Source organism: Cololabis saira, chromosome 11 (genome assembly GCF_033807715.1).
Source record: "Cololabis saira isolate AMF1-May2022 chromosome 11, fColSai1.1, whole genome shotgun sequence".
NCBI lineage: Eukaryota > Metazoa > Chordata > Actinopteri > Beloniformes > Belonidae > Cololabis > Cololabis saira.
This window is the reverse complement of record NC_084597.1, coordinates 39,049,229-39,072,834: the sequence shown is the minus strand read 5'-3', so window position 1 is coordinate 39,072,834 and position 23,606 is coordinate 39,049,229. Positions and strand designations below refer to the sequence as shown.

The 23,606-nt window shown below is 40.7% G+C and overlaps 1 protein-coding gene and 1 non-coding gene across 2 annotated transcripts in view; one reads left to right on the top strand and one right to left on the bottom strand.

Annotated features, from left to right (window-relative positions):
* Positions 1–23,606, top strand: part of si:ch211-196i2.1 (collagen alpha-1(I) chain) — a 109,220-nt gene that overhangs the window by 9,995 nt on the left and 75,619 nt on the right. Inside the window, exons 2-3 of the mRNA XM_061733200.1 lie at positions 21,410–21,557; positions 22,943–23,101. Of these exons, the coding sequence (XP_061589184.1) occupies positions 21,410–21,557; positions 22,943–23,101 (307 nt within the window). The remainder of the gene's footprint in view (positions 1–21,409; positions 21,558–22,942; positions 23,102–23,606) is intronic.
* Positions 9,944–10,017, bottom strand: trnan-guu (transfer RNA asparagine (anticodon GUU)). The gene has a single exon. It is a non-coding gene; the product is annotated as a tRNA-Asn (tRNA).

Here is a 23,606-nt window from a genome sequence, read left to right as displayed (position 1 = left end):
TGTTGTGCACACTGCTACCTGAATGGCTGATGTCTCTGTCAATATGTTTCAACAGATCACTTTTGATCTCATGGATGTCAGCTGAATAATTTGCTTCCCTATTCAATTCAATTTTATTTATATAGCGTCTAATACAACAAAAGTTGTCTCTAGACGCTTTACAGAGACCCATACCCAGAACATGACCCCCGAGCAGTTATTACATAAACAATGGCAGGTAAAAACTCCCCTAGTGGGAGAAAAACCATAAGCCAAACAGTGGCAAGGAAAAACTCCCCTTTAGGAGGGAAAAACCTTGAGTAGGACCAGGCTCATAAGGGGGGACCCTCCTGCCGAGGGCCAGACTGGGGGGTCAGGGACGGCAACAGCACAGCAGGCAGGAGGAAGCAGCAACGGGATGACCAGGGGTGGGGACCGCAGGCCAGCACGCAGCTCCCGAAGCTCCGGCCCAATCAGCAAGTCCCAGGTTGGGGTGCAGGGTCGGGGAAAGGTTGAAAAGGGGCAGGGCCAGGGAGAGGAGTCTTGAGGGACAAACCTTCTCCCCCGCCCAAAAGGGGCCGTTACCCTGCTCCTCTCACTCCCACGCTGCAGGATCCGGTGTTTTACATTCAGAGATGCTCTTCGCCACTGGCAGAGGATGCTGCAACATGGACAAAAGAGAAGAGGGGGGGGGGGGGGGCAGCACAAGAAACTACAGGAGCGACTCTAACACACTAGAGTTTACACTACCTAGAGATTTACCAACACCAGCTAGAGGTTTACTAAACACTAACTATAGGCTTTACTAAACAGAAATGTTTTAAGTTTAGTTTTAAAGGTGGAGATGGTGTCAGCCTCCTTAACCCAGATTGGAAGTTGGTTCCATAGTAGTGGTGCCTTAGTAGTATTTGATTTAATTGACACAAAGGTTGAGTATTTCAGAGTATTTCAACATTTCATGGATCCATCAGTTGTTGGAGTGCTAAATAAAAAGAAAACAATGACACCTTAAAGCGACACTATGTAACTTTTCCACCTTAATATCATATTTCCAGAGTCATTGTGATGGTACATCAACTTCCAACAGGTTTAATGAAACCTCTGTCATGATCTGAGGGGTCTGTATCACCTTCACTGGCACTATGTAACTTTGAGGAGCATGGTAGGAACCCTGCCACACTAAAAGACTACACATCGTTACGACATTGACTGCTTTACGGCATACGTCACTTCCCCCTCCTTCCCGATTCGCAGTCGAGACGAAAATGGGCGGGGCGTGGAGCTCAGAGCTCCGCAGAAGCTGTTGCTGTGTTGTGGCTGCAGCAGCTCCACACAACAGACGTGGGGAAAAGATCCTAATGGTTTAACTTTTCAACAGTTTCCTGTTCGGAGGCAGAACCACGCAGGCCAAGTATCTGATATAACAAAGTAAAAGAGTGAAAGAGTCGTCGGCTCGCTTTGGATCGCGGCTGTAACGACCACACACCGGCTTCCACACAGTAAAGCCTGAATTATGGTTCTGCGTTAAATCGACGCAGACGGCGTAGGGTACGTGGCGACGCGCAACGTGCGTGTCGCCGCGTACCCTACGCCGTAGGTTCTGCGTCGATTTAACGCAGAACCATAAACAGCCTTAAACCACAAACACTCACACAGACGGGTCGGATCAAAACACGGGTTTTATTCCCCACTTCTCCAGCTAAACGCAGTTGCTGGCCATCTCTCTGCGGTGCAATTAACCCCAATCTTCAGATAAAACTAGTTTGTTGAGGAAAAAATATTAACTCTTATTTGAAGCTGCAGAGGAAAAAAATAATCTCACGAGGAAAACAAAAATATTGCTCACACCTCGGAGTCTCTTCAACATAATATAGCAGTCAAAAAAAAGAAAAGAGAAGTAAGAGGGATACAAAACATGTACTGTATGTTGTACTATTATACAAATGTATTGAAACACATGGGTCTTCAGTAGGGATTAATTATTATTATAATTAATAATAATTAATAATCATTATTTTCTCCATATACCGCTCCCTGGCTTCCTTGTTTAAGGTATCCCGGTAAATTCTAGTTCCTTTCCAGCAGTTTAACATCTTTTTTTTTGCGTTCTGTCTGTTCACTTGGTGAAACAGAAAAGTGTCCCGTCTCCTCTCATCAAAACAAATGCAGCGACGGGACAGTTTTCCGGCAGTACGCGCTGGTGCTCATGGGAAACGTAGTGTTCTTTCTGGTAAAACACTACCGCTTTGGTCCAAAAGATGCCGCCAAACTCAGAAAAGCTGAAAGTTACGTTGTGCTGCTTTAAATCTAAATGTTGCGAAATGTTATTTTCATCAGGTGAAGACTGTACTTTGTTAAACTAGCAATACTTCACAAAAGAAGTGAAAAATGGGGGCATTAAAAATGGATATCTTTGAGCATAGTGGACTTTCTGTGTAAATCATCTGACATCCATCATATTAACACTGCTTCCTTTGTTTCCATGTAATTCCTCTGTCTTGAAATGAGGGAGGATGCGCTGGTTTTCATGACCCTGTTGTGTTCACATCTCTGTTGAAGTGGTGAGAGCAATGCCGTCAACTGCAATCTTTGCTGTTGGAAAAAAACAAGGAACAAAAACACTGGTTGATGTGCTACAAGCCCCATACACATAAAATACACCATTGTATGGATATCTGTGAACTTTAACATTGTCATTTCTAAACGGGGATACAGGTCAGGTGAAGGACATTGTGATTACGATGACATATTACTGTGGAATCAAAAAAGTCTGTGTTTTTGGTTTACTGGGGACCTAAAGAGTAGCCATCTCAAATCTTGTAAAGTTTTTTTTCTGTCTTTCTTTTTTTTATTTTTACAGGAGGTTTTTACAAGCACTTTAATAACTTAGGCAATGTGCAATGTGTTGTTTTCTTACCCCATTCATGGCTGTGTAGTGTAATCATGACCTCAATATGACAGGGCAGGGCAGGACAATAACTGCTTTGTAGGTCCGAATATTGCCACTACTTCCTTAATTTTAATAATTACTGAACCATTCGTCAACGAGGAGCATTTAAATGAGATGAAATCACAAGTAGGTTCTATACATTTGTCTGCATTGTGAATCTGTGTTACCCCCAAATATGGGTTCAGTGCGGATTTGTTGAAATGTTAATGACTGCGTTTCCATGCATCAATAACCCTTTTAAAACCCGAATATTGGCAATGACCCGAATTTGCACGGCCATGTAAACACCAATAACCCCTTTGAATAACCGGAATTTGTTCATATTCAGGTTTTTAAAAACCTGAATATGACCCCTGGGTTACTCCTTTTTAAAACCCAAATATTGGGTCAAGTAAACGCCAAACGGAATATCCCCATCAAACGGAACATGAATTTGTTTTCTGCGCATGCTCTGTTCACAAGGAATCCCGGTCTTTTGACTCCAGGAAGTTCTTATAAACACGGAGAAACGCAAGACCAGGAGGAGACTAATCACTTCATAAATGTAATGAAGGATATGAACATTTCTGCATTTGTAGATGGTAGAAAGTACCGGGATAGCCAGATTTACAAGAAGGTGAGCGAAAAGTTGCGCGAAGCAGTATTTGTTTTGAATTTGGATACAGGAAGAAGAAGCGGAAATGACGGGAATTGCGTCATCACGTTCTCCGCACGTCGCTGGTTTGATCCAGATATCCTGAATAATTAATTACCTTGTAAACGGAATATTCTGAATGTTTCAGTAGCCGGAATATTAGCAAAAACCCGAATTTTGACTGCATGTAAACGTAGTCATTGTAACCAAAAGGGGAACAAAAGGTTAGAGTTCATCATTTAGCAATAGGCAGCTTTTTTAAAATGAAAAAGTATGAGTAAGAATATACTGTAGACCATCCCTGCACTGGAAAAACATTTTCAACCCTCACTTTCCTTTGTTCTTTGCTGTCTTCTTCTCTTTTCACCTTCTGCCGTTTGGCGGGAGTGTTGTTGCTGTGGCCGGGTTCCTCAGGGTGGGGGTCAGTTGCTCCTGCCAGTGTCAATGCCATGCACTGGGGTCCTGGCGGTCTGGGGGGAAACACACTTCACCACTAAGACACATCACACAAACATTACAGCAGTCACCACACTTCACACACTGCACCCAGTCTTGTCGTTTCGTGTTTCATTTTGGTGATTTTGGTTCTCTTTGACAGAATGTGGAAATATATCAAATATTAATAAGATATGTGCGACTAGACTGTTGAAGGACACACATTTACACTCATGCGCTTTAAGAATACGTACATCTGTTGCCAGATTAAAATACACATATATGTCATGGATAAAGGTTTTTACCAAATCATGGTACTAACCACTAATATATATGCAGACAGGGAAAAAATAGTTTTTTTCCAGTGACTTCGTTTTCTGCTTTGGCAAAACTAAATTACCAACAAAAGCACCATTGTTAAAAAAAAAAAAAAAAAAAAAAAAAAAATTAGTTTAGCACCAACACACAGCTGTGCCAGACCCTGGGATCAGGACTTTCACCAAGGAGACGCAGAGAATGGCAGCCACGGTGATTTGGTGCGTGTTACTTTGTCTCGTTTTGTTGAATAATTCAGTTTTCTGTGTATACATTTTATCTCTTATATATTTGCTTTTATATTTGTATTGTATTGCACCAATCACCACAACAAATTCCTTGTGTGTGTTTAACAAACTTGGCAATAAACCCTTTTTCTGATTCTGAAACATTGGAGCCATAGTCCATGTGGGACAAGGCTGCAAAAGGGTTTCTTTAATTTTTCAGTTAATTTATAGGAAACAAACTGCTAGATTAGGATTTGTTTGGCATTTACGAGATGGCTTGTGATAAAATTCTGGGTTAGCAGGGCGACGAGTTTAGCTGATCGTTACAACACAGCTGACATGATTTCCAAACTGTAATCAATTGATCAGGATTGATGATTCCCTCTGAGGATTGTATTCTGCATCTGGTAAACCCATTCTTTATTTAAGTTAGTAAATAGGAGAAGTTGGATGTGAATATTACCAAGAAATTCTCCATGTCTTGTGTGCACGACTGTCATAGGGTCCCACAACCACAAGGTAAACATGATGTGCTTTGGATTATTGTAATTTCACATGCTAATAATACTATTACACAATTCAGTGCTTTATAATATAACACTTCTTCAGCCTTTTCTTTTACCGGTAGTTGTACTTTCATAAACTTTAACATTGCTTAATGAGGCCGGCACAGGACTTTGACATGTAACTTTGTTCTTTTTTCTTTTGAGCATCACATGATCTGACCTTGCAATGAACTTACTTGAATGGGATTTCCACTCCTGGGAAACTGGCAGCCAGTTCCCAATTGTGAATAATCTTAATCTCTGTAGAATGATAGACACCAAGTTGTGTGAAAATGGTCTTAGAACTCCAGATTGATGAACAGCAACATTTGCTTCTCTAAGATCGTTGCTGATACCTTTCCCCTTTGGTATTACTTTATTAATTAGGCATTCAGGTGTATGATAAAGTGCTTTTTATGGTTCCTACTTGTCCTCTTAATTCCTATAAAAACATTCGAGATGTACTTTCATGCACTGCTTTAAAAGTGTTGTAAATTCCATTTTTAGAGCGCTTTGGTATAAGTATCTGTTTTTTGTGGTAACGGGAGCCTTTTTCCCCTTTGTATAAGATTCCCTTCCATATCCCCATTCTTCTGATAATCTCTTCTTGGTGGGATCACTGTCCTACTCATGCACGGCTTCACTCTGAGATACGATTTTGTTCATTGCTCCAAGAGGCTGATTACCTTTTTCACCCTAGAGCCCCTTCATCACGTTACTCCGCTCACATAAAATGCTAATTTACAGTTCACTCTGCCCTCTTGGCCCTTTGCAGCTTTTTTCTAGCTGGTATGTAAGACACATGTACCATAAGATTCCCCACCTCATGTGTTTGCAGGTTGAGCAGACTGCATTCCTCATCTGGCCGTGGGGTTCTAGGAACTGCATGAAGTAGGTCAGAAGGGAAAATAGCTCAATAATAGTGTACTGTACATGGATATATAATCATATCAAAATAACTTGTATATCTACCCTCTGGTGATTGTGAAGTTATAGCCATTGACTCCTACAGACGGCAGCAGGTTGTATGTGCCTGATAAGACTCCAGCTTAAGAGACTGGATGTCTGTAAAGTCCATTTCTCCAGATGTACTTGGAGTTTGTCTGCTAATTCCCTTTTATAGTACTTATTTTTCTAAGCTCAGCTCTTCCTGTAACAAGTCCCTGGAGCTGGCTGTGAATTCTGCATCAGCTAACACAGAAATTAAGTTTCTTTCATCTCAATACTCGCATCTGTGCAAACATGAAGCGTATTAGTTAACCAAATCTGTTCTCTGCAACTTACAATACAAATCAACGAGCTAGAGCAGCAAGCATATGGTTTTATTAATGATTGATCTTGTTTGTCTAATAAATTATGCGGTCCATTGACCAAACCCTCACCATCATTTGATCCAATTATTATTACAGTATGTATTTAAGTTTCCAGTAACTACTGAGGAAATTAGGGAATACAAATTTTAGCAAGAACATGAAAGACACCTTTATGTTGTCTGAAAGATAGGATTTCTGTTTTTGTTTTAGTTTTTTTGTCATCAGTTAAGTATTTGTTCTGTATTAGTAAGGCTGTCCTCAAACTGTTGAACATGGCTCAAATGTTTGGGCAATCTTCCACAAGTTTCTTGTAATATCTAAGTGGAATCGTGGTCCATTTTACAAGTTTGTGAGTCTTGCTTGCACATGCCATTTCTGTGCCACCCTCAAATTTGCTACAGACTTGAAGTCAGTGCTTTGTGGTAGCCACTCCAATACCTTCCTTTTGTTGTCCTTAAGCCACTTTGCAGCTAAAGCTTCAAACTTTATTATTGTTGGTTTTAGAGCAGTGTCTCTCTCTCTCTCTCTCTGTGTGGTCTTTCAGCTTATGTTAAAGTGAAAGCCTTTTTCTGTGAATAATGATATTTTAATGGTATTTCATCTCATTTCTGAGTAGTAATATGGCTTTGGGCTCCCATGTGGTTTATACTTGTCTGTTATTGTTTGAACAAATGACCTCAACGCTAGACAGCTCAGTGTACGTACACTTCTGACTCTGAAGAACATAATGAAACATTATTGTGACATTTTAGAATTGAAAAAGAAAAAAAGTATGTAATCCTACCCCACTTAAACCTGAACTTTGTTCTTGGATATGAACTCTAAACTATATGTAAACTTTGGCTCCATTTGTATCGCTCAAGTCTGAAGTCTCACTGTTCTTTCAGTCACACAGTCTGATAATTACTCTTCAAAGCTGGAACGCACATCCACATTCACAAAAAACGTCTTTAAACCTGAGACCATTGCATTCATCACAGATATATATCAGCCTTTTGTGCTTTTTGAGCCTCTGACATTGAATGTGAAATCCCCCTCAGTTGTCCTTTTAGTCACACTAACATTGACCCCGGCCTCAGTGAACCGAGGGTCATGATGCTTAGGGGGTCCATGTGTCAAACAATGGAACAAATCTATGACTAATGGTCTAGATTCCTGGTGTCAGATTATCTCTCCTGCCCTCTGCCCTGCTGTCGCTCACTTAACATGAGCAGCTGATGTCAGGCTGCCGGGGTTATTTCATTTGATTGTTTAACATCTTAAGTTCAGTACCAGTGTGTTCATTATCAACAAGACAAAAAGGTAATTGTTCATGGAATCTGTTTTCAAGGCTGGTCGTTCTGACAATGCATAATGAAATCAGGTGCAAGCTTTTCAGTTATTTGGCATAAATTTTAACAGCTAAACTAAGATGACAACTTGTCATTGTTTATATCCACAGTGAAAATGTGCAGGTAATCTTTTGGGCCCCGCAGGCCCAAAGCCCCGTCACTGACACTTTTCATTCCAGTTGGGAATTTGATCCAGGATATGTTCATCACTCCTTCCGCTTCCTTCAGTGTCCTCTGGCATTCCAAGCTCCAGAGCTTAAAAGCAGACCTGAACAAGTGTTTACTGGAGCTGATTTTTGTTCCCGCTGCTACACTTGTCTCAGAGCAACTTGAGCACAGTATTTCAGACTGTTGCGTGTTGACAGCCTCAGAGTTTGTGTAAACATGGCTGCTGTTTCACCATATTGAAAAATGCCATTCTGAGTTCAAACACTTGCCTGTTCGTTAGTGGAAATGGGAATATGTTTAGAGTCACATTTCTGTTCCGTTACGCTGATGTCTGATTTATTTAAGGTGCTTTTTTAAAGTATTGTTTAACAATCAGCATTTTTTTCATCCATCCATCTGTACCCATCATCTTTCCTTCAGGGTCACTGGGGTTTGCAGGAGCTCTCTTTGGTACAAAGCAGTGGTACATCCCAGTTTATTGCAGGGGCCACAGGTGGATGAACAGCTGCACATGCTCGTGCTTATTCCTTTAGGCAATTTGAATGGTTAGTTATTGAAAGAACATGTTTTTGGACTATGGGAGGAAACCAGAGTACCCAAAGAGAACCTGCACAAGCACGGAGACAGCGTCCAAACTCAACATACAGAATTTAAGTAGCAGTGGCCTTCCTGTTTGTTAAGCTTAAATGTGAAGTTACGGTTTTCAACATTATGTAATGCTGCATTAGAAGAAGAATAGAAGTGTCTCCAAGAATCTCCTTTTTCTGTGATGCATAGGTCACACTTGCACATTTTATGTGTAATCTCTAACATAAGGCAGGGATCTGTTTCCTTTCTACTTCTCACCAGTAGATGATGGAAAATGTTGAAAATATGCAGATGATTCCACTTTATTGTCAGTGTTGACTGAGTATCACCCCCAGTCTGTTCCTGGGGCTTATTGACTCGCACTGAAAGGAGAGACATAAATGTTTCTTACCATTCCTAGGAAACAGACAGGGGAAATTATCTATGGTTGTGTCACTGAGCATCAATGCCCTTTAGGGGGAATCCACAATGCAGAAATAAGAAGAAGACGCTTCTCCTAAATACCACAGTGGTTGCTGTGGCTTACATCATTTGGAGACAAGGTGCAGATCATTCCCTGTTTCCTTTTAATTTGTTTTTTTGTTGTTGTTTTCCAGACTTTTATGAAGTGCACAATCTGGCTACGAAGGAGCCTTTTTGTTTTTACTTATTCTTCTACCCTCAAATAGAGGATTAAACATTCCCCAATCTGTATTGACTTAGCTAAGGAAGTTATTTATACAACCACAAGTCAGAAAAAAAGTTTAAATGATGTTGTAAATGTAAAGTAAAAAGAAAAATCTTCCATTTAGTTTGACTTGTATTTCTTTGCAGACAGTATGAATGGGAGATACTGTACTTTAATGTTTTTTCATCAACTTCTTTTTCGTTTTCATAAATTTTGTATTTCAATTCAATTTTATTTATATAGCGTCTAATACAACAAAAGTTGTTTCTAGACGCTTTCCAGAGACCCATACCCAGAACATGACCCCCGAGCAGTTATTACATAAACAATGGCAGGTAAAAACTCCCCTAGTGGGAGAAAAACCGTAAGCCAAACAGTGGCAAGGAAAAACTCCCCTTTAGGAGGGAAGAAACCTGGACCAGGACCTGGATCATAAGGGGGGACCCGAGGGCCAGACTGGTGGGTCAGGGACGGCAACAGCACAGCAGGCAGGTGGAAGCAGCAACGGGATGACCAGGGGTGGGGACCGCAGGCCAGCACGCAGCTCCCGAAGCTCCGGCCCAATCAGCAAGTCCCAGGTTGGGGTGCAGGGTCGGGGAAAGGTTGAAAAGGGGCAGGGCCATGGAGAGGAGTCTTGAGGGGCGAACCTTCTCCCCCACCCAAAAGGGGCCGTTACCCTGCCCCCCTCACTCCCACACTGCAGGATCCAGTGTTTTGCATTCAGAGATGAAAGGGCAATATCTGATAGCCTAGTGTTGTTCTTAAGGTTGACAAAGGTCCAAATCAATGCACGTCCCTGGGTGGGCTTGAACCACCAACCTTTCAGTTAACAGCCGAACGCACTTACCAATTGCGCCACAGAGGCCGAGGGCTATTTCAAGCCTAAATGTTGTGATATTAAAACTTTTATCACTTTCCAATTTTACCATTCCTCTTCAAAACACTGATAAATGCATTCTGATCATATTTGACATAACATGTTTCCATATACTAAATTGTCCCTGTACCTATTTTTTTGGGATGCGTTACTGGTCCACAATGCAAAAATGTGTATATAAACAGTTGGAATTGAGTAAAAAAAAAAAGATGGAATATCTTGGGTTTATACTGTTTTTGAAATTAAATTTAAATCAAATTTAATTTAACATTGTTTTTGTTTTTGCATTCCTCCACCTGTTGTATACTAGTCTATCTGACAATGAAGTTGTGGGCTATCTTTTAACTTATGCTGCTTTTAATGTTTTTCTTTCATTGCTCCAGTGTTTCAAGGCATCTTTTAAAGTGATGGCAACATAAATGAAGGCACCTATTTAATGCACATGGATGTCTTCAAGTGTAACTGCAACAGCTCTGGTTTGAATCAGTGTCCAGGTCCCTCCGGATCGACCAACTGTGACTGTATCACATCATTACTCCAAAACATATCCCCGGGGGCAACGTAATTTCCCTGCACGTCGGCTTTTTCACATGCCTTTAAAGAGAGAGCCATTATCTGCTGTGCGCTGAACCAGCGTATTTAACAAACCTGTCTTTACATCCTCTGTAAGTGACAGCATCACTGACGTTATTTTTATAGTTAACCCTCATAAAGTCAGCAGTCTCTGACCGTGCGGCAGTAACTTGGTACTTCTGCAGCATTTATGCATATTTTACCGTCTGCAGCTCAGTGAGGCAGTAGGTGTGCTCATCACTCAAAGTTCTTCTGATGACTGACTGATTGAGATGTTTAGGAATACAGAGTCTAATATGTTTCCTGTTTTCGGTCCAACTTTCAGTCTCCCATTTCCTACTTATCTGGCCCCATAACACCCCCCCCGTTTTCCACCAGGACAGGTAAAGGTCTTTAATCTTCTGCCCATTGAGGCTGCACTTTCTACCGATGCAAAGGTCAGTAATTGCCCCAGCACTATCTCTTGGTCTGCTTCAGCCTATTAAAGTAATGCGATCCCAGTGCAAGACAGCGTGGCAGCCGGCTCCACTTCCCCTGATTATGGCGGCTGGAAGTCGGCCAGACCATGAGGCAGCGGTGGGCGGAAAAGGTTTGATTTAGATTGAAGAATGGATTTATTATCATGTCCCTGTAATTATTGCTACTGTAACCAGTCATTGTTCACCTATGGCCCTCCAGGCACAAAAGGAATCACGTCCAAACGCCATACAAAAGTAAGCACTTTTCTTTTTTACCTTACAAAATATATATACTCTTATTTATTATGCTTCAAACAGAATCATTATTCATTTGGAGTCATGTATTCCTGACGTATATCTGGTTTGATGTCCACCCACTCCTCAGACAAATGTCTCTCTGCAGCTTTCAGTGCAGACATTATATAATGTTTGCAGGTGAGACTATTAGCATCTCCCCCCACTCAGGAGGTGTGACGTCACTGACTGTCACAGACGGCAGAGAATGGAGTAGCAGAATCGAAACACATCCATAACACAGAGGCCATTATTAAAACAGACTACAAAAGCGATCAGAAGTATTTTCAAACTCTGTAGTCAACAGAGTATAAAATAGTGATGATAGTTACGATGATACATTATTGATACTTTTGGTAAGACACACATATTCTATGGCAGTTCTTGATGTCTAATGTCTAGTGATGAAAAATAATAAATAATGATAACAGACTTGTTTCGGTCAAAATGCCAAAAAGTACAATTGCTCTCTCAAATATATACCGTATTTTGTGGACCATTAGGCGCACCGTATTATAAGCCGTAACATCAATGAGCGGGTCTGTTGTCATACATAAGGCGCACCGGGTTATAAGGCGCACAATAAAACATATATAAACCGAAATAAAACAGTCTGGTAAGTCAAACTTTATTCAACTCATTCACAATAACTCAGAATATCGTTCAGCTGTAAAAATAAACATTGATTGGTTCATTGTTGCCAGCGATAGCGGACACCTGCAGTTAGTGTGAGGTTGGAATAATGTTGTATTACAACATTTGATTATAACTGGATTATGATATAGATTTGAAAATTGTGTCTACGCTAAAAACCCAACATTGGCTTGGCATCTAATTATAGTAAGGTAACATTGACTAGATGTTGGATGATGGTTGCTTACTAGCACTACATAATTGGTCATCTAACGTTGTCTGACATTGCAACCCGTATCCAACCAAGGACCGACTTTAATGTGTCAGCTGCACGGTCTGACCGACAATCAAGCGCAGCAGCTTCGTTGCTTACAAAAGTCACACTAAAACTGCACTATTTTTGAGCACAGCGTACCTCCATAAAATTGGTTTGAGGTCAGTAAGCACAAAAAAATTAATACATAAGGCCCGCCGGATTATAGTGCGCCTTTATAGTTCGGAAAATACAGTATTCACATGTTTTTTCATAACAGGCATTTTTAAAGGGTGGAGTCAGTCATCTGTCTTTTAAGATTGATGTTACAGCTTTGTGCTACACAGTTCTGAGGTCCAGCAGATGCAATATGATGCAAAGCTGCAGGTGGTGATAAAAGTGAAAATACAGCTCTAATATGGGTCTGTGATGTCACAGAACCCTGCAAATCTAAATATCTAACAAAACTTGTTGGGCAGAGACAGTGGCAGATTTATTGGAGTAAATTGTTGCTTCAGACTTCCTAATACAGTATATGGTCCCATGTACAGAAAAGTTCTTCATACTTCATACATATAAAGACATCTGACAACGCTGCACGAAGAAGGCACATAATAAAAATAAATAAATCTTATCTATATGTCTAAGACTATATGTCTCTTTTGGTATGAGTGGAAAAAACAGACGATTCTCATAAATTTAAAAGAACTCTTTGTGTATTCGCTTAATCAATATATCCCTATATCTCAATCGACGAGGGCATGTTAAAGATTTTAAGTGAATAGTTGGTTGTAGCATCATGAACTGCGTTGCTGGTAAATGACAAACCCCCGATTACCACGTGTTTGTAACTCAGAAGTACTTTGCGCTGCTCCTGGTAAAAAACGCTGATCGGTATTGAAAGGAGCTTGTATTTAAAAATTATCACAGCTTTATGTTCTTATTTGCAGAACTAGACACTCCCATCAGCGATGTTTACGACCCCCCTCAACCGCAGGCTAACTTATGTGGTTTAGCAAAGCTGCCCAGAATTCCTTGTTGTTAAATTGCACGAATGAGAAGCAAAGTACATTTGGACACTGGCCAAGCAGCATCAGGCCAGATGTTCCTTATTCACCTAATGCAGACATAAACTGTTCATAAATAAGAGATCAGAAAGTAAGATGTCATTTATGAGTTTTACTATGATGCCTGTCGGCAGTTTTTTTGTGAATTTGCTTGTTTTTCCAGGATTTTCCAGATCTGTGGAAGTGCTGTGGACCGACTCAGAGCTGTACACCAACCGAGCCTTATAATTGTTTGATTTTATTCCTGGCCGTTGTCTGTTAGTGGAGCTTGATCGATCAGGGCTTCATTCCCCTCTTTTTGCTTTCTTCTGGTGGCGTTCATGTTCATGCCTCTGGGATGAGAATAAGCAAATATTTGAGGTTTTACCCTGGAAGACAGGGAACATGCTTTTGCCCCTTATGTAAAACATTTCTGGTATTAAGTTGCTCCATCTGTTGAAAGTTTCAACACATAATTTGTCATAACCATCAAAGGGTTTTTTTTTTCTTCTAATCAAAGACTGCAGATGCACATTATGACAGAAATTGTTTTTTAGCCGGGAGTTAGTTAGTCAGTCAGTCATTTACTGAAACAGGGTTTAATAAATGTTGTTTATAGCCAGCAGCAATGTAGTGGACAATATAAACCTTTGTGGACTTCAGACAAAACTAATCAGACTGGGTTTTGCCAGGTTATATTGGATGTAGATTTTTTTCACATTGCTTGATAACACCGGTCCATCTGTGGCCACTCTACTAATTTTACCCAAAATCTGTTCAGGTAAAAAAAATCAGGAGTACTTGAATATTTGCAGACACAGAAACATGTGCCAGCAAGCAGCATTGCTCACTATTTTGATTGACTTTAATCATTATTTAAATGTTCGGCAGTGGAGGAAGAACAAAGCTGTCTGGGGTTTGTTCTTTTCCTGATGTTGTAATTGTGCAACAAGTGCAAACGCGTTGATTCCTCTGCAACAGACGGAGCTGCTTGCTTAGGTCTGGACCTCCAAGCCTATCAGCGCTTGCTGACATGTGGAGAACTCATGTTGAATATAGTTTCTAAAAAGGACCGTAGATAGTTTACAGAGTTTTCCTCCAGATTACAAATCCTGGATTGTCTTTACACTCTTTTGCATTCGTTGTAAGGCTCTGTAGTTTATGAAAAAGCTGTTTCCTTTTTGTTGACTGGAGACCCTTTATTCCTTTTTTTTAAACAATTAAACTCCAACAAAAAAGTTTATTGTAAATAGTTGTTATTGCTATGGGAGTAAATACATAAGGGCCCTTTTAGGACTACAGTGGTGGATCTATATGACGAGTTTTACTCAGTGTCAAACAGATTTCCACTTTCCCTCATCAGAAGGGACATTTATGGAGAGGCTCAGGACCTGGAATCTTAACACAATGAGATGGGTTGATCACACACAGCTGTCGCTGGGATTTGTGGTTGTCACAGCTTTTCACTGACATGTTGTAGGCTGTTTGTGCTCGCCCCTTCATGTCGTCTCGATGCCGTTGACGTTGTCATGCAACATGTGGTGACGCAACTATTACAGGCTTTTGGCACACTCTTACTTTGAGTGATGGCTTGGGTTCAGGACTTTCTATGTTGATCAGGCAGTTTTCCTTCTAACATATAAATTCTACATATATTTTATTCTGCCCTGTTGGGCGCTGCCACTCATGAAACTTGGATGTGCGGCTGTTCATGCGGCTCTTTAGACATTGAAGCAAGAGCGATTGTCAACATTTTCTTTTAATCTCAGAGGAAACATCGTCTAAGATACAACAAAAAGAATGAGCTGCAGTGTGCAAATCTCTCTGCTCAGCTGTTGTCAAAGTTGAGCGTCTCGGGTTTGGCTCAAAACAAGCTTGTTTGTAAAATAAACCAGTAAATTTATTTTTGAAGTATAAAGTGTTTACAGCTGCTCTGAATAGCCAGACTCGACGGTGGGTGAGAAACCGCAGGCTTCATAGAGGAGGTGTTGTTCAAGCAACCCAACAAACTCTGCAGTTGTCCTTTTCAGCTCCACAACACAACTGCCCCTTTTCACCTGCCAGAGCCGGATTTCACCTGGTAGGCCTGATTCATGGAAAGTGCAACAGAGGGTCTCTGATGGGCTGTCAACAATGTGTGCCAGCACAGTGAGAGACCAGCACTGTTCTCACCTGGAGAGGTGCATGCAGGCGGTCGCCCCCAATCACCCAACAGTGATGGGGTGCAGAAGAACCGCGCTGATTGTTACCCTGACAACCACACATACTGTTTATGTGTTTCATGCATGACGTATTAAGACCACGGGAGTAAACAGGCGTCATACCGCTCAGTAAGCAGACACTTATCAGTCCCAGATTTGTGCTTTAGAGTAAAACGCGCAAATGTGCCAGAGAACATAAAAGAGCCTGTAAAAATACTGGGTGAAACCAAGAAGACCTCAGTCGTCCAAATGGACAGTGACCATAAGGCATACCTCAAGATTAGGTGTATAGTGGCTGAAGGACGATAAAGAGCAAGTACTTGACTAACCGCTACCAACCCCTGACTCAATCTTGTAGAAACATTTTGGCCCGTTGTGGCCCGGCAAAGGCGTGTGTGAGCACGAAGCTTACAAACTTGACTCAATTATCTCACGAGGAATGGGACAAAATCAAGAAAAATATTGTGGAAAGCTTGTTAAAGGAGCATGAGGCAGGATGGAGGCAGGATTTATGAAAAGAATTTGTATACGTTTTAAGTTTTCTAGTAATAGAGAACCAAGATCACATGTGGGGTTCCTCAAGGGTCCATTCTCGGACCGCTTCTATTCAACATCTATATGCTACCCCTAGCTCAGATTATGGAACATCACAACATTTCCTACCATACCTATGCCGATGACACACAGCTCTATATTTCAGTGTCACCACATGACTACAGTCCCCTGATCTCATTGAGTAACTGTATTCACCAAATCAATGAGTGGATGTGCCAGAATTTTCTCCAGCTAAATGCAGAAAAGACAGAGGTGATCATTTTTGGCCCTAAAAATGAAAGGGAAAAGATCAGCGCTCACCTTGGCTCCATGTCATTGACAGCTACAAATCAAGCCAGAAATCTTGGTGTAATTATTGACTCAGACCTGAACTTCAACAGCCATCTAAAGTTTATCACTAAATCTGCCTATTACCACCTGAAAAACATTGCTAGAATTAAGGGGATTCTGTTTAAACAAGACATGGAAAAACTTATTCATGCATTCATTTTCAGTAGGTTGGATTATTGCAATGGCATCTTTACAGGCCTTAACAAGAAATCTATCAGGCAGCTGCAGCTGATCCAGAACGCTGCTGCCAGAGTCCTAACAAACACCAGGAAACTGGACCATATTACACCGGTCATGAAATCACTACACTGGCTTCCAGTGAGTCAAAGGATAGAGTTTAAAATCTTACTGCTGGTCTACAAAGACCTGAATGGTCTTGGACCAAAATACATGCTGGATCTGTTAGTTCCCTATGAAGTTCCCAGACCCCTGAGGTTCATCTGGATCTGGTTTGTTGTGTGTCCCAAGAACCAGAACCAAGCAAGGTGAGGCAACGTTCAGTTATTCTGCTCCTCACTGGTGGAACAAACTTCCTGTAGACCTGAGGTCTGCTCCAGTCAGCTCCTTTAAATCAGGGTTAAAAACATTACTGTTTACTCAAGCGTACCCCTAAATTAAACTTACCTGCTGTATTCTACTGCCCTTATTTTTAACAGCTTGTGCTTTTTATTATTTTACTTCTTTTCTTATCTTATTCAATAATTTTTGTTATTTACTGTCTAATTATGTCAAATTATTTACTGTCTAATTATGTCTTGCCGCTTTTAATGTCAATGTAAAGCACTTTGAATTACCTTGTGTTAAATTGTGCTATACAAATACATTTGCCTTGCCTTGCCTAATAAGGTCAGGTGAAGCATTCCAAACCAAAAAGAATGATTCCTCTAGTGTATCTCTCCGTTGCCTTGAACAGGCTGTGTGCTGCAAAATGTGCTGCAATTCCGGGCTGGAATTTCCCGCGCTGGGCTGCAGATGTGACGTCACATGACGCTGCATGCACATTCTCCCATTTCTCCCGTGCCGGCTTCACTGTTGGCTGCAGTACCCCCGACGGCCGTCGTGGTGAAGGGTGGCGCTAATGAGTCTCATTTCTTAAAAGGAGCCTCGTGCTCTTTTAAGGGCAACCTAATATATTTGGGCCAAAAATACACCTACACTACAAAATACTACGATTCTTAAATCAAAAATACATGGAGAGGGACAGGTTTTCTTGTTAAGTTTTTCTCAAACTGCATTTACATGTATACTGTATGTCTGGTCACAGCTGTATCAGAGCCTTCGTTTTATTACACAACAATTTCCATTTTTACTTATTTTTTTATCTGACTTACTATTTTTAGACACACAAGTTTTTTCTTAGGCTCACGAGATATAAAGTTCAAATCATAAAAGTTCAGGAGACCTTAAAAGTCCTGGCTGTTAACACATTTGCAGAGCTCAAACGTTTGTTTTTCTTGTGCAGAAACACACCAGGCACGCTTGGCAGCAGCACTCTCTCCTCACCTGCTCCAGTCATAATGGCTTCATCCTTTGATTACAGTTTTAGTTGGAGTGAAAACTCTCAAGAATGTTTCTGGCTTTTCTTGAGGGCACTAAATTGTTTTCAGAGGGATCCCACAGAAATGAAGATTAATAAAGACAATCAGAGGCACAGATAGGTGCCTGTGAACTTATTCCACTCCCCGAGGCGATTAATTGCTGCTCATTTGCAACAGTTGGCTCTAGAACACGATAGAGGTGTGTTTGGATTGTGTGATTGTTGTTAATGTTCTTGTTCTTGTTTTGCATAAAGGGTCATTATTTCAATATACCGACCAAATGTCTCATGTAGAATTGAATGATTTAGTATATAACTGAGGAAGGGATTGATTGAAAATAATGTGTAACGTAATTATTTACTGTTGCTCTACGTGATCCTGTCAGACTGAACCATTTTACATAAATAGAGGGGGGCTGCAGACGTTGATGTTTCCAAAACAAATAAAGTTATTGTTACCAGGACATTGAAATTAAAACATTGATTAAATGTTAGTGTTATTATTTTTTCTGTATTATCATTTCATCATCATTCTGCCCCCCCCCCCCACCACAATCATATGCCCCTATAATCCATCTCCTTTCCCCTCCTTTCAGGCGCCTTATTCCTTACATTTTCTGCTGCAGGCTCCAATATTGTACGTGTTGTGCATTTTTTTTAAATGACGGTTCAGAACAGGCCCATCACCTGATTTGGTGCCCCGTTGATGTGAGAGTGAGTAACATAGAGGTATCATAATTACTCGTCTCGCTGCTCGTCTCGGTCCAGTCCCGTTTACTGTTGCATCTTGTAGTGTGCACTCAGTACAAGCTACTTTAGAGAGTTCATGCTACAGCCCAAAAGTGTGAGGTAAAGCAGATATGAACATGTGCGTTTCCAGATTTAGAAGGTGTGAGCAAAAGATGGAAAAAAAAAAATGGGTTTCTTGCAAAACAACAACAATCGGATATAAAACATATGCAGAAATAATGATGTCAGTGAGCACTTTGAGCTCTTCTGAAATCCCACGTTTTATCCGATTCATCTGCTCAAACATCTGTAACTGCAAACAATAGTATGTTCTGTGAGCTTTCTAGATCAATATCTGTCAGGATTGTGACTTAAAAATGCCAAATGTTTTGATGTAAAGAAGAAATGGTTATCAGATTATAGATCGAACCTGGAGGTATTTGAGTTAGAGAGGAACAGACTTTAAACAATGTTAATTTTAGTACTCAGTTGCTGGTTCCAGTCTACCTTTTCTCCTATTCACTTTTCAGGGTTTTTTTTTTTTTATTATGTAAAGCACCTTAAATTGCCTTGTTGCTGAAATGTGCTAAACAAATAAACTTGAACTGCCTTGCCTAATAAAAAGTCTTAAGAAATCATGCCTTCTTTTACAGGTTGCAAAAGGAGGTTAATGCTAATCTCAGAGGAAGAACACATTTATTACATTGTGTCAGTGTAAAAGTAAGAAGCATGTTAAAGAAAAAAAAGGGACAAAAGAATGACTTAAGTGCCCCCTCACTGCTGCCATAGGAAATTGGAGGATTTGTAGCAGCCACATGCTGCTGGTCAAATACATTTGATTTACTGGCCATGAGGAGTCTGCTGACCTTTATGCAAGCGGAGGTTTGCTGCTGTGGAGCAATCAGGTGTGTATTTAAACACTGCCAAGGGTATGCTGGGGTAGATTATTACTCATCCAGGTCATGGTAATCTTTAAAAGTTTGAATGGAAGGCATTTGGACGTTTCTTCTTGGCTCTCTAAGATCCTTCACCTCTTCATTCAGTTCTCAAGTCGGTTAGAAGTCCAAACTTTTTCAGATTACAAGGGGTTAAGACAGCAGCAATGATCTCAGAGAAGCAGTAAAGTCCATCATTCTTATTGAAAACATCAAAGAAAGTTATCAACTTCTTTCTTGGATGCTTTGAGATGAAAGTCTTTCCCAATGAGTGCCAGAGAGCGGCTCCGTTTCAGCCGCTCAGTCCCTCAGTTTGCATGTTAGATTCTACTCCACGACAATGTGAGCGGTTGATGGGGTTACACAGAAAACATTTACTCATTGTTTTCTGGGTAATGGCATTATGTTATATGTCATATGTTATTCATCTGAGGTTGTATTCCCTTAAGTTTAAGACCTGGCAAAGGCACCTTGGAATTGAAAGAAGTCGTGCTTTCTTTTTCACGCCACTGTGTTTTACCCCTCATGAAATTCCTCGTGACAGCAGAGTGTGACCACACAACACTCGGGGGACGAGTGATTACTTTTTTTTATTATTTTTTCTTGCCCTGTTATCGGGACCCATGTGCAGAGCAAATGGGCCTCCGAAGGGGCTGACAGACGTGGATTAATTTATAGAAATGCTGGACAGGAGTTGGGTTCAGCCCGCTTCAGTGACCCTGCATGGTTTGAGGAGGAAAGTCTGAAACACATTTTTGTTTTTGTCTGTAAATCACACTGGGTTATAAGGAGCTAAGCCATGACAAACGTAGTTACTCAGTATTTTTCTTGCTTGGTGCTTAAACGTATACTCTGTTGGCATAATTAGCCCTACAGGCCTGCCTCCTACATAATGTCATTGGCATTTGGGTTTAGATTAGTTCCAGCCAGTTCTTGGGTCAGTTTAAGATCAAAATACAAAAAAGCCAGTGTTTATTTATTTATTTTTGTTTTGAATGACGACTCATTTACCCAGATATCATGAAAAACTCTGTTCATAGTCCTTAGAAAGGAGTGTTTTGTTGTTTTTCGGGTTATTTGTTTTTTTTTTTCAAGAGCAGGGTAATGAAGGAACACACCTGCGGGCATGACATGATGAATGGCTCTTTACCTGCCCTAATGGAGTTGAAATAAAAGGCTCTCTTATAATTTATACCCAGTGACAGGAAATAGCGGATGAAGGTAATACAATGTGTGGCACTGTGCACAATTTTAAAAGTGAAAGAATGGAAATTACAGCAGCCTCTTAACCGTACAAGGCAGCAGTTTCCCTTTTAAGTAACGGCGTCAGTGTGTGGTGTGTTCCCAGCATGTTGGGGTTTTTTAAGTACCAGAAGACGGAGTGGGGTTGGTTCGACTTGCTGCCTGCATTCTTTCATCCTAAATGAAACACTTATGCGTCTATGACATTGTGGGCACCAGTTTATTCACAAGATGTGCTGTGTGAGGTTGAGGTCAGAGCTCCGTGTAGACCGACTTCCTCCACATCAAACTAATGACCATCTTATTGTTTCCTGGCTTTGCTGAGGGGGCTTTGCAATTTTGTAACCAAACACATGTCATGAGTTTGAATTAATGCTTTAAACAGACTGAGTAGGTAGAATATTATAGTTCCCAGATTTGACCCCTTTATACTGTATGAGCATCTCGATCACTTTGGATTGCAATACTGGTTACAAAATATCAAAGCAGTTAAAAAAAAAAAATCACAATTTGCAATTCGTCTGCCGTCACCAGAGACCTACGTCGTCTCAGAATGTGTGTGGTATCAACCTTTGCTTAATTCTCTCCCTACAGAGGAGGTGGACATACTGCAGGAGCTTTCCCTTCACGTGTCCGACGGCAGCAATGCCTCGATGACTGTGGAGGACAGCCGGTGTCAAGTCCTGCAGGTGGGACAGTACTCCACCTTGTCTCTCAATCTGCAACAGCTTTTCGCAGACAGGTAGGTTGTTTTTTTTTTCTTCACATGAACCAAACTTTGCCCAAGTGTTTTGTTTTTATTTTCCCATTTTGATACAGAAATGACAAATTTAAGAAAAATCTTTATACAATACACACATTTTCTTGTGTCTTTATTGAACACGTCCATTGGATAGACAGTGCAAAGGAAAAATGATCTCATAAGTGGTCAACTGGTCAGGCAGCGGTAACTTCAAGCAAGTATTTTCAGCAGTTCTGTATCGGAACGGCATGGGACAAATGTTTGACTCTTACTCTTTACTGAACTGCTTCAGCTCAGAAACTTTTCCAGACGTCTCTCTTCAAGTCATTCCACAGCATCTTCATGGGTTTATGGTTTGGGATCTGACTGGGCCACTCCAAAAGGTGGATTTTCTTTTGTGTGTTGGTGTAACTTAATTGCTGGAAGTCATTGTGGTGCTGCATCACCCATCTTCCACTGAGATGGTGGAAAACAAGCTTTAGATTTTCCTGTAGAATAATGTTGGTATACTTGGGAAATAGTCCTCACAATATTACATCTGGTCCAGGCCGTGTTAGTAAACTTTGCCCTTTTTGCTGTCTATAGTGCTGAGAATAGTTTTGGTTTTGCTTCCTTGGTCCCTAAAACGCTTTCCCCTTATTTCTGCCAAGGTGCTGTTGAGCAAACTTTTCAGGTAGTGCAGCAATGTTCTTTTGAACAACGGGGGCCATCTCTGTGGGGCTCTGCCATGAAAACCCTGCCTGTTAATGACTAACGGGAGGAAAACCCATGATTATAGATGTCTACCACTTGATATGATGTCTTTAGCTTTACTCATGGATCTTTCTTTACCTCCCTGAGGATTCAGTGTCATGCCTTTTAGAGTCATCTGACTCAGGGAAGCCTAAGATGATGATTTGTAGTCCAGTCCTCTATAGTATGTTTTCAGATATCTAATTTTTGCAAAGCATGGTTCCCATCAACAAATGCTTCTTATGGACAGCCAACTTGTAATGTTTGAATGTTGTTTATCAATCAAAGGAGCTCAAACCACACACCCAAACTTATTTCATTATTAATGATTTACAGTATTTCATCACATTAATCGTACCGCAGTTGTGCAAACTAACTGACTCTAATTAGCTTTTGTAAAAGTAATCTGTCTCTGGGTTTGTTGTAAACGTGTGTTCAATAGAAGATACAAGGCAGTATTGTTTGAGTTTTTTGCTCAAGGGTATTGTCTTTGTCTGTTAGTGCAATTTAGAGGAAGACTGAAACACATTTTGATGTACCGGTAAACTATTGCAGAAAACCAGTACACCCCAAGAGACTTGCATACTTTTCTGGCCACAGCACATTTTTGGCTTGTAAACATACTATATGCAGTCTTTTTTGTCTGTGTTTAGGTTTGCAGATGAGTTCAGTTTGCTGGTGCAGCTACGGAGTGCTCAGAGAGAGGAACACAGCGTCTTCACCATGCTGAGCCCTGACGGCCGCGTCATGCTGCAGCTACGAATCAGCGCCCATGCCGTCATCTTCATTGGAACCCATCAGCGACATTACGAGTGAGTTCAGTCACTGAAGATTTTTTTTGTTCAACAATTTTCACTCCAGCTTTAAATTAAAGCTCAACTGTGTGACATTATGAATGAGTTATTGGCAGAAATGAAATATAATATTTGCCAGCATGTTTCCATTAGTATAAATAAGGATAGCTGTGGTTTCGACTGAGCTGTTTACGTCCAGAAATGTAGCAGATCCTCCTCCTCGTGTTTTGTTTTGAAAAATTTGACCACTTAAATATTGGAAATGAACGCAAGATTCTTTGAAGTGTTACAAAGCTTACAAAGGTCAATAGTGTTGCATAAAAAAAAAAACAATTGTCTGGCAACAATTGATTGGTTGAAATTCCTCAAGATCTTTCAGTGAGGCAGCTTCAAACATGTGCTTGCCTCTGACTTTTATGCACTTACCATTGGTTTAAAAAAAAAAAAAAATCCAGATGTTGAAATGCTTGTAAGATTATCAGAGATATTCGAAGACAGACTGTGCCCCGGCGTGTTTAAGTTT